The sequence below is a fragment of the Haemaphysalis longicornis genome, unplaced genomic scaffold (assembly GCF_048455015.1).
Source record: "Haemaphysalis longicornis isolate Haplotype H1 unplaced genomic scaffold, Haemaphysalis longicornis Haplotype H1 scaffold_9, whole genome shotgun sequence".
Taxonomy (NCBI): domain Eukaryota; kingdom Metazoa; phylum Arthropoda; class Arachnida; order Ixodida; family Ixodidae; genus Haemaphysalis; species Haemaphysalis longicornis.
Window position 1 is genome coordinate 77,759,653 of NW_027526460.1, and position 12,285 is coordinate 77,771,937.

General features: G+C 46.4%; 1 protein-coding gene across 1 annotated transcript in view; it reads right to left on the reverse strand.

The window, feature by feature from the left end:
* Window positions 1-5,109: 5,109 nt before the first annotated feature.
* LOC144152758 (fatty-acid amide hydrolase 2-A) overlaps window positions 5,110-12,285 on the reverse strand; it is a 31,765-nt gene continuing 24,589 nt past the window's right edge. The window contains exons 6-8 of the mRNA XM_077684191.1: window positions 11,599-11,697; window positions 10,718-10,861; window positions 5,110-8,660 (exon numbers count right to left, since the gene is read on the reverse strand). Coding sequence (XP_077540317.1) covers window positions 8,208-8,660; window positions 10,718-10,861; window positions 11,599-11,697 — 696 coding nt within the window. The 3' untranslated portion in view covers window positions 5,110-8,207. The remainder of the gene's footprint in view (window positions 8,661-10,717; window positions 10,862-11,598; window positions 11,698-12,285) is intronic.

Genomic DNA, 12,285 nt, shown 5'->3' on the forward strand with positions numbered 1-12,285 from the left:
TCGCTCATTTGTGGTCTGCATGCCTGTTGGAACTGAAACGTTGTCGCCTAACGAGAAAAACATGCGACGGTCCGCGTTTTCAGTCGGGGAACCACCTGCCACGACCGGCCGCCGACATCGCCGAGGCAGCAGCCATTTTGAAAGCAAGGGGCCTCCCAGCAGGTCCGCAGCGCCCCGCAAGCGCCCCGGAGCATACGCTCCCAGCCGTTGCGTGCGTAGCACCGCATCGCCGGGGCGTTTACGTAGCGTACTGCGCATGCGCAGTCGCGAGCCGCCCCGCCGGGGCGTACGCTCGTCCGGAGCGCGCGCCCAACTAAATCTGTCTATTATCAATGCCGGCACTGCCGAGTTGCTGCCTTGCCTAGAGGTTCGACGAAGCTCTCGGCCTCCAGCACACTTCAGGTTAAAAAAAAAATGCGGCACTGAAACGACACCGCTCCGAACATAGCGGCACCAAGCCAGCAGACTTGTACAAGCCGCCATTTTGAATAGGCATGCCGCCATTTTGAATAGGCTCGCTCAGTGCGGCAGTACGCCGCACTAAGCGAGCCTATTCAAAATGGCGGCCAGCCACTTGCGCTTTGCTTGGCTACGGCCGAGGATACTAGTGGCTACAATACTTCTTTTTTTAGCGGAGCTTTTTGGCGGCGCTTAAACTTGTGAATGAGCAGCCGGCGGAAACTGCTGCACCTTGAGCATGTGGCGCAAAAGGCATTTCTTCATGAAAACTTGTGAATACAGCAAAGGAAAGCTGTGTGTAATATTTTGCAATAAATGTTCAACTGGTAATAGTTTTACACAATGCTGTGCCTACATGAGTTCTTATTAGAAAAAATTGTGTACATTAGTCAGGTCACAAGTTGCTCATTTGTCTTTGTGATTTGTAATGTGCACTATTCGAACTATTCGATTCGAAATTATTCGACCAAACCACTATTCGCTTCGAATTCGCTTCGAACCTCAAAATCTATATTCGCCCATCCCTACTTTCCTTACATTGAGGCTGAACATGCATGGGAGTCAGTAGGCATGTAAATATTGTTATTTCACCATATCGAAGTTCACTGCATTAGGGTGTAACAATTACAACTAGCGAAACACTCAACTTCGGTACCAAGGGCACACTCGGCAACTTGCTTGGTTCACATAAAAAAATTTTGAGAGACGATGCGTACCATGAACCAACTTGGTGTACACAAACACCACGCGTCACAAACGCAGTGGTTAGCGCGTTGCAAGATGTCTCGTACTTGATGAAGCATCTTAGGTATTCTCCCCCAGTGTTTCTGTTAAGGGCAGTATTTCAACAAGTTAGACAGGTCAAGCTCGTAAACAGAGTCGTTACGTCTCATCGTTTAATCCACTGCGATAAGTGTGAATGACAAGTATGGTTCACAAGTGTGAGCATATTGTACGCAGTCTACAGGAAGGTGAGGACTAGAACCAGAGTTACTTGATATAGGAGTTGCGCAAGGAGGTTAGTACAACCTCCTTGGAGTTGCGAAACTCCCCATAGGTCCCATGCATCAAAAAGTGGCCCTACGATTGGTCCACAGCTTTGGATCTTGTTTTACAGTGGCGCCACCTTTTGGTGACAAAATAAACTATAAAACTTGCTTCGCCGCTCGACAACCTTGGCGAGAAATGGTATTTGAGTGCTTACGTAAATTTGTTATGCCAAAGGAGCCCAATGTGTTCAACTATGCAAGTGTTTTATATACATACAAAGCAAAAGCAGTAAAAAGAAATGCGACCATGGGGTCAACCGTCGCTTGCGCACTGTCTTCGGTCTTCTGGCGGCAAAAAAATAAATAAGTTGCTTCGACGGCTTTATGCAAGCTGAAACTGATTATTTAGAGCCGCTTGATCGGCTACTAGATTAGTTTTGGCATACAATGAGCTGCAGACCAAACGACAACTGCAAATTTAGTACTTCAGTTCGGACCTATGTTGTGCCAGAGTTCCCGCACAAGTGCCAATTGGTCGAGGCAGATGCACGGACACAGAAACAATCGCAACCTAAAAACCGGAGTTAAGATAGCAATGAATAACTTATGAAAGCACAAAAATAAAGAATTATGAACTCTAAAACAAAATTTAACGTAAAATTGTCAGTTTGAATAATTCGTTTGTTTTTGGGATAGTGCATGCGGCGGCCACAGTGGCGCCACGGTACGCACGATCCAAAGCAGGGGGGGTCGAGGTGCGGGCCCTTTTTTGAGGTGGAGTTTTGCAACTGCTTACATCGAAGAGCTCTGGACTAGAACGACATTTCAGCCACCCCGCACACACACATGCAAGTTCTTTTAATCGGAACGCAATCACAAAGGGCGAACTGTCGAACTCTCCAGTGTCGTCTACGCCCCCTCACTTAAAGATGAGGCAACTCCAATCGCTTGCGAAAATGCATTCCTCCATGTCCGCAAACGCCACCAATGCCGACGGAAGAGGTCGACATATCGCAAGTAAGGTGCGTAAAATTCACCAATGCACAATGGAGTCGCAATAAGATGCAGCATTCGCAATACGCATAGAGTTTCATACTAATATATACTAGAGGGAAATCTGGCGCTGCATTCGCGTGCCGCCGCGGGCGGCGCCATTGCAGCTAGCGACGTTCCTCGCCTCCTTGGCTTGGTTAGCCACATGGCTTCTTTTTCGTCTTGAAGCCAAAAGGGGTAACATTGTTTTTCTGTTCATCTTCCATGAAGCTTCTAAATAATCCCTAGCAAATTAATCTTTATGGAGCTTTTATTTTTTAATAACAGAACAAATTCGATTGATTTTCTGCAGTAATATTGTTGCATTTTTGCAGCCAAAGCCAACTTTTCAGCCTGTTCGTGAGCCATGCCAAGGACAAGTGGAACGTGCCTGCCCGGTACATGACGGCACGCTCGCCGAAGCGCGGCTCCCCTAGACGGTGGCGCCACATTTCCCTCTAGTGTATATTAGTATGAAACTCTATGGCAATACGTGACCTGCCATCGTGTGTAGACTGCAGCAGTAGCATTAAGTGGTTGTCCACATTACATACAACGTACAATGAGTGCAAAACAAGTCAAAGGCACGCCCAAAGGGTGGGGTTCTACAAATTGCGCAGTGCGAGTAAAAGTGTCGTTGGGCTCAGGGCGTAAATTTCAAATATTTTTTGCCGCAAAAAAAGGCGAGGAGCACTTCAGCGCCACACGAGGAATGCACTACAACAAAAAAGCAAACATTTCAGCAAGATTTTCTGATTTAGTTGCGGGATATTAAATTAAATGGACATTTCTCGAGTAAAAAGAAAACCAAGCTTGCTTAAATTGTTATTAAAAAGCAGTAGGACCAGATACCACAGACATCTTTCCTGCACGTCAAGTTTCTGTGGATACGAGCGTTTCACAAAATACACGGCATACATGCAACGCAGTTCAAAACATTGATTTTGCCCCCTTTACACGTGCAAACCCACCACTTAATTTTCCGTTGTTCTACCAGTCCTTCACTTCCACATTGCAGTGCATTGGAAATGTGGTGCTTAATTTCAGCGAAGGCTTCTCTTTAGAAGGAACAAGAGGGGGGCGGGGGAGGGCAGTAATGTGGTGGACTGAATACCTTCAAATATCATTTAGTTTAAATAAACTCCTGTTTTAACAGAAGCGTCCATAGCTAGGGACAACTGGGAAGTTTGATCACCACAAAGTTAGTTGGTCACATTACCAAAAAAGGCACGAGACATGACGATAACTTGGAGAGGAGCAGGACCAGTGCAAAGTCTTAGTTTCTTGTTTCTAAGCCTTTTTACCAATGTGGCAAAATGCTACCTTACCCAGTTTGACAATTTCACTTTTCTTTGTCACTTTCTTTCAGACATACTTCCAAACCTTCTTTTGTAGCTAGCAAAAGAAAGAAAGCTATGGCTTAGAGAATATATACTGCAGCTGCAATTGCAAAAGAATAAAAAAAAAAAAAAAAACATGTCTGCAATGTTGAAAACAAACACCGTAAAACGATGGCGGGCAAGGTTGCTGACCTAAATGCTATGGCGTTCAATGAAAGCGAGTATCAGGCCAGTAAATCCAGATAAAGCACTGACACCATGCGATCTAAGGTCCAAGCGAGAAAGTTAATCGCAGGCAACATTATCAGGATTGCACCGGACAACTTTTTCAATACAAGTTCAGTACATTTCACGGATCGCTTCCAGAGCAAAACTACCTTGTGAGGCAGTTGGCTTTCCAACTGAAGCTGACAAGTCTGAATTGTCAATAGACTCCGTTCTCGTAGGAAGCACAATAATTGCCATGATGCGCGCTGCGTGTTACATTGTTAAAAAAAAAAAAAAAAGGAGGGGAGCAGCTTCTAGGCCAAACAGCTCACTCTGTCCTCTGTTGCTGTCTTTGCAGTGTTTCGATCACCCGGTATACTGTCTTCATTTGTTCAGAAAAAGTAAGTTTGAGAATAAAAAGTAAATGAAAAAATTTGCCAGAAGAACACCTATCTCACGAGGCATGCTACAGAAATGGAGGTTGTCAGGTTACCTCATACTGCACTGGGCTGTTAAGAATGCACTAAACACTGTCTGCTCAAGCAGACTGCTTGTACAGACAATTCAGGAAACAAATATTTCTCGGGACTCTTCTTTGTTTTATGTTCGCAGAAGCAACGCAAACATTGCAATTACCCAACAAGAGACAAATGCCAAAATACAAACAGCATCAGAAGCCATCGTTTACAATCCATCAATGTAGCACAGAATAACTGTGGTCGCTTCGTTACGTCACATAGCTTGTTATAACAAAGGTGAACTATTTACGTAGCAATCAGTGAATGCACGTGGCAAATAATGTCTGATCAAAACTATCACAAACCGCAAAAGTAAAAGAGGATTGGGCAGTAACAACAGTAACAAGCAACAACAACGAGCCACATATCACACAAGGGCGAAACAAAAACAGCCAAAAAAATTGTGGCAACAAAACAAAGTGTAACCAGAAAAACATGCCAGTACAAAAAAAAAAAAAATTTATTTTGGAATTGCCAAAAAAAAAGCGTTACTTGAAGATCGTGCATCCAAACAATAAAAAGGAGGCAACAAAAGCAATCAAGCAATCGCAGCAAACTGATACATACTCTCTTCGCAAGTAACGTTGAGTAAACAAAAACAAACAAGCTTGTCTTTTGTGAAAGGAAATACTAGTGCACGAAAAAACACAAGCGTGAAAAATCTTTAAAATATGGCCTTCTGGACACAAGCAAAACCAGCAAGCATTCGTCCGTTCTCATTCTACGAGAGATAAAACGTGAACAGCCTGATCGCAAAGTGACTAATCAAAAAATATCACCGGGGTTCTTGCTTGGGCAACTGAGTTGAACGAATTAAAAAATACAAATGTGGAAAAACAAACAACAAAGGAGGTTACACCACAACAGAGCTTGATTTTACAACTGAACTGGCTGTCGCCATAAAGCTCTAGATAGTTTTTCCAGTGCCTTCACGACTGGCACAACAATCTTCATTAAAAAAAATGTGGTGTGAAAGAGGAGAAAGTTCAGATTTGATGTCTTCTTTTGCGTTAGCTTCCTGTCTCGCACTTTCTTTCTCAACTGAGCATAAAAAAAGTCACATCATCATTATCATCATCATAATCAACATGCTATAAACAGGTGCCTACTATGGTGAGAAGTCAGGAGGGCGACCGCGTTAAATTTTGCCCTCCTGACAGCAGTATCAAAGAAAACGTTCACCAACTTTTCACTTCCACCAAAAGAGGGAAAGAGAATGCTTTTTAGAATTCGGACTTAAGTGCTAAAAAAGCATTTTTGGCGCAACAAGAGACATTTTCAGAATAGGAGATACGAAAGAAAGCACTTTGGCGCACCGCCTCCTCTCTTGTCGTGCCTTAAATGGTTCCAAGCAATCAGCACCAACTAGCCCAACAGCAAGTATTACTGAACTTGTGAAGTGTTTCTGCAGTCTACGGTTCTCCACCTCTAGCAGCTTTAGGAATGGCTGAAAGCTTCAAAAAGGTTTGTAACCTGCAAAAAAAAAAAAAAAAAAAAAAAAAAAAAAAGCTAGGGGCAATACACAAACACCCGGCTTACAAATAGACGTGTAAAAAGATACTGACAATAATCAGGAAAGTGCACACCGGATAGCAAGAGCTTGCTTGGGCCATACACAGAGCATTGTAACGTTTCATCAGGCATTAACATTTGCCTCCACCTGTTCTAAGCTGCCTTAATATTGACGAACGTGCCATCTTAAAACCGCATGACACAGAACCTTGACAAAGGGGACGACACAGAGCCAAACATGTTCGGCATGTCTTGGTCCGGGCTACTGTTTTCGGACCCTGTTCAATTAGGACTTTAATCCAGCTCACTGCAGGATATCGACGAGACAAATGCCACTCAATGCGCAGTAAGGCTGGATTTGAGCTCCGCTTTGTGGACATCTCCGCTTGTTTTGCACTGAAAACCTGGTCGGACTTGCAGACAGACCACTGCCTTGATCTGTTCACCACGCATCAAGCTTTGCGGCAGAACTACAGCCACTATCACGGGCTACGAGTCAGACACTTTGTACGCTCTGCCACAAATCCAGGAAGGTAGATTCACAGCTTTGCCTTTGATCTGCCTGTGAGAATGCACTAGTATAAACAACATGCAACGTGCACATTTCTTGAGCAAACGAGTCTAGAGGCAAGCCCTCTTGAAACACCCAAAAGCACAGAGGTATATTCCGCAACGACCTTGGAAAGGATGTGCATTCAGCTTCTTGCTGGTCTAGACAACACGCCTAAGACAATCCTTTCAGCCCGAATTTCTTCGTTCACACATTGGACAGGCGCAGGTGTTTTCAAGAATGAAGCCAGCAAGGTACCATTTGACAATATTCGAAATTTTCACACTTGACCCTCTTCCACACAATGTCAGCAAGTTTCTTACTTTCTTAACAAAATCTCCTCGTTTTTTTTTTTTTTTTTTTTTTTTTCCATATTTTAACGGCATGCTGGCATAATATGAGGCTCCCGCTAAAGTCTTACGGCGGACCAAGCTCCACAAAGCCACGGATATAGATTTCTTTCCCCATGGTATACCAAAAAGGTGTATAGGCATAATGGTTTCTTCTAACACAGTCACGACTATTCACAGACTGGGGTCACTAAAAAGCCTTCTGCCTCCTCTAAAAAAAAAAAAAACGAAACGAACGAAAAATCACAAAGAGCATAAAATCATGTGCACGCGTGTGGTTTCTCACATGCTGAGGAACAACTTTTGTGTTGGACGCAACATGTGCACCATAACTGGCACGAGTGTTGGAGGCATGGACCATCACAAAATACAAAAATAAATGCGCACTGACAACGTCCCAGACTGCAGACAGTGCATTCGGAGTCCCTACACGAAAAGGGGGAAAAAAGTACAGAATGTAGCGGTCGACGCTGCAGTCAGAAAGGAAGCACTGCTTTCAATACTATCACGACGGAAACAGAAAAGAAAAGGAACGCAAGAAAACAGCCTACTTTTGTAATGGGCAGAGACACCACCCAACAGCCTGCTGATGGAAAGTTTATGGAGCACTGGAACAACGCAAGACACGCAGCCTCACATATGGCACCACTAACATTTGACACAGGAGGGGGGGGGGAGGGCAGAAACATTCCAGAAGCAACACTAGATGCTGGACACTTCGCACACATTGCAGAGCACAGATCACGAACTGAAGACGAAACTCCAGGAATTGTCGAATGGAAGGCGCAGACAGACAGGTGCACAGCACTTGTCAGTCATCATCTGCTTCACCCACGGCTTATCAGCCCGACACTCGACTGACTCTTCTGCGGTTGAAGTCGAATGGCGTCACTACAGGCAACAAGGTACGTAATCAGCACTGAAATGGTCCTTGTAAAGATACAGAATGCAATCGCCTTCACGGAGTCAGCTGTTGGTCGAAATCACCACAACGGACCAAGTGCGTTCTTGACAAGACATCGCCGCACTTGGAACAACTCAATCTTGTCACTGATGAGTGTCGAAGAAATCCGCAGCTGAGTCAAAGCCCAGCCAAGAGAGCAGCAGGCAGCACTGCTCATACCCACAAAGTGTCTCGACTGTCCTGGACACGATAAATTGTGAACCCAACAAGTCAGATATGCACAGTTGCAGTGGGTGCCCGCCCGCCCGCTTCCAGAAGGTCTCCCCACCGCCCCTCCCAGTGCCCTCTACTTGGTGGGGGGTTGGTGCCAGCCTCCGAAGGCCCGCTCAATCTCGCAGGCGCCCTGGAGGCAGAGGTGGTCCTTGTGGAAGCCCGCCACCAGTTGCACCCCGAGGGGCGTGCCCATGCTGGGCGACAGCCCCACAGGGCACTGGCACACTGGGTAGCCCAGCACATTGAAGATGGCCGTGTAGGCAAAGTTGAACGGCTTCAGGATCGGCTGGTAGTGGAACGGTGCCGGCTCTGGGTGCGACGGGTACACAAAAATGGCTGCCCCGCCGGCCAGGAGGGCGTCCATGCGTTCCTTGAGGACGTCGGCGCGCGCCAGGGCCCGCTGGAGCACGGGGTGCCCGCGCTTGGGCGACAGCCACTCGAGCAGGCAGAGCATAAGTGCAGGCAGCGTGTGCGGGGAGCGCCCGAAGAGCCAGCGCACCAGCTCCCGCCACACGGGGACCTTGCCCTGCACCACCAGAGCGACACCAGGGCAGTGAAGTGTTACACTGGGGCAGAATCTCAAACAGTTTTTATAGCATCTGCAAGCAATACTCAAAATACTGTCAAGTCCAGTTACAGTTGAACCCCATTATAAGAGACATGTACTGGGGAGCTGTTTTTGTCTCTTATAGCAGGGAACCATGTTTTCGCTATCTGATCAACCCCTAGTTCGATGCAGGCACTGTACGACTAAAATAAGCTCAAAAGGACACTACCGCATGTTGCAAAAGGTTTATTATACCTTATGTTTTGCCTCCAGAAATTATGAAGTGGTTATGAATCTTTGTTTTTGCTTCATAGTTGTATTTACACTGTTCTTACAAGCTTCTACAAGCTTTCTCTTTGCTTACTCTTTGCAGAAGATAAATAGTAGATGTCAAGTTCACCAGCCTGATGGATAATCACAGCTGACACTTTCTTCCGCTGTGTGCTCTGGCTATTCATCACACTTGCAGGACTCAACATCTGCGATGCTTCTTAATTGGGAGCTACGCGATTGGGATTGGGAGAGGCCACTGCACACTCCCAGTATTCTTGGCTTGTGCAAAAGCCTGCATGTTTGGACATGCTTGTTTGCTTGGCAGTAAGCTTTAACCACTTCTGTATGTTGCATTTCCATTGGCAGGGCTTGTCGTCATCATTTCATAGCTAACTGAACCACTGCGTGCTTGCTGAAGCAATAATAAATAGCAACTACAGGCTTCTGTCATCCCCTTTGACTTTACAAAGGACACAACTGCAGTTAGTGACCGGTGGCACCACAGTCTCTTACAGGCGATATTGTTGACCAAAACTCAAGGATAACTTGGGCTTCAGAATCCGGGCTTTGCACCACCCAGATTCTGAAGCAGAGTTTAGCAACCGCTGCTATAGGGAGCGTGTAACAGAACATTGGCGCCGCCCTCGTGGGCACTTCCCACACTACGTGGTGGGCAGCCCAGCAGACAGCCCTGAGGCTGTCACGGACAGACGGTGACTTCGTGATGTCGCATAAGAACTTTCTGGTCGTGAACTGTACCCATTCTTACACTAATTGCCTGAGAGGAACGAAGTTTTTCGGTTTTCAACACAGTCATGCCTTCAATCCAGCGAACGCAATGGATATGCTATGAGCGCTGTGTGAAGGAAGTGGTTGTTGATGTTTTCTTCCGATTATGTCTGTGTATGGAAGACGACAATAAATATTTTTAACCTAGTGCTGATGCAACTGAATGACAGCCACTCTGTTACCCTTAATGACCAGCGGTTATCTTGCCTTCGCGTTACATGCCCTGCCCACGTCCATTTCTTCTTCTTAATCTCTACTAATATGTCCTTAACACGCGTTTGTTCCCTGACCCACTCCGCTCTCTTCTTGTCCCTTAATGTTACACCTATCATTTTTCGCTCCATTGCCCACTGAGTCGTTCTCAATTTAATAAGTTGAACCCTCTTAGTGAGCCTCTAAGTTTCTTCCCCGTAGGTGAGTACCGGTAAGATGCAGCTGTCATACACTTTCTTCTTCAGGGACAATGGTAGGCTGCCATTCATTATCTGTGAATGTCTGCCGTATGCACTCCACCCCATTCTTATCCTTCTAATTATCTCTACCTCATGGTTGGGATCCGGGGTCACAACTTGGCTTAAGTAGATATATTCGCTTACCACTTCCACTGCCTCACCACCTATCTCAAACTGCTGTGCTGTTCCAAGGTTATTGATCATTACTTTGGTTTTCTGCATATTAATTTTCAGGCCCACGGTTCTACACTGTTTGTCCAGTGCGGAAAGCATGCTTTGCAATTCGTCCCCCGAGTGACTTAGCATAACTACTGCTAAGAGTCAGAGTTACTGCATAACTACTACTAATGTAGGACTATTTTTTTCCAACAAGGCCAGATAAAGCTTCACATCATGACTGGCTACTCGGAGGTTGGGTATCAGGAAAAGACTAGAACGGCCAATGCTGCAACCCTGCTTCTGCTAGAATACTGACATAAATGAGCAAAAAAAAAGAATCGATTAATTAAATGATTCCCCTACCTTGAGCAGGGCCAGCTCGGAGGCGAAGGAAGGCACACTGGCTGCGGCCAGCCGCGCATTGAAGATCTGGGCCGAATGACGGAACTCTTCCAGGGCTACCTCCGCCACGGGGCTGCCATGGGTCTCCCGGAAGTAGCGCACCACCTGGGAAAGGGAGCGAACAGCAGAGGGGAGAGAACAGTTCCTTTGGGAACACCCACACACAGACAACTGCTCTTCATTTATGACCACTGTGAATCCAACTACAGCACTGAGAGTTACTTCAGTCAGGCCAAGAAAAGAAAAGAGCCTGCCAGTCGAAGTTTCTCCATTACCAACTACAAACCACACACCACACCAGGGTGGCAAAGATTTACCGGAAAAGCTGCATTCATGCTGGCAGTGCACAGCACATTCCACGTTTTTAAAAAAATTAATTCACTGCCATTCACATCAAGGTGCAAGACCCTTGAGTGCTGTAATAAAACAAAATGTGATGGTGACTGATTCACATGCTGTGGCCACCGGACTGCAGTGCACGACCATAAGCATGCTGGCCTGCCAGGTAAGCTTGTTGTTTGGCCTGTAGCGCAACATCCTCACTCTCCACACTGTTACACATCCCCAATGCAAATGATGCACTAGAAAGCCTCCTTGAAGTAGCACCCTCGAAGCATGGTCTCACACGCTGTTGCAATGCCTTTTATGTAATGCGCTGAATGGTGACTGATGGCGACATGCCCAGTCAGCCCGACGGCTTCGTTACCTCTCGCCACACAGGTGAACACGAAGTTTACTGACCCCACCCAGCACCCTTTTCAAGATGCCCAGCATCATATAAATTGTCAAAGCAAGAAGCCATCACTGAAAGCCTGAATGTCTGAACAGGTGGAGCAGGGCACCTTGCGGACGGCATCCTTCATCTCGGGGTGCACGGGTGTGCAAAGGGCACCACCCATGTCGTCCACCATGTAGTACACCGTCACCTTGGACCAGTCAACCTGCACAAAGGGTGAAGAGAGCACAGGCAGCAATGAGTGAGAAGCGACAACACTCCCATCTTGGTCAGAAAGTGAATGGGAATACAGCCAAGGCCATCACACTTATCCCACTAGGTGTGCCACCTCAAACGCTCTTTTGAAAGTTCTCAAACACAGTTTGCATGGCACATGGTTTATGTCAGGGCATCGGAAGACTCAAACTTTTCTGCGACCGACTATTAATAGCTTCAAAAAATTAAAGACGTTCCACTCAATGTGAAAGCTGTCGGAAGTGCAGAGCAGTGATTCGCCATAATGGGCTGTAGCGCCGTTATCCGCTCACTCCTGCCACCCATCATGCTCTTCGTCCCCCTGTCCCAGTCCTCTCCTGATAAATTCAACAGAGGTTCGTCCAACGCATTTCAAATTTCCCGCCTTCGCAGTGCTCGCACGCCCCCTGCCTGAAACTGCCCCAGTGGGAATTTCTGTTCTTTTTGTGCTTGCTTTTCCTCCCGCACGTGCCGGCGTTGCAATGCCACTTTTTTTCGCTTACCCTCGCAAAAACCAACCCAACGAGCATTCATAACTAAATGAACGCAGGCGCTGCCG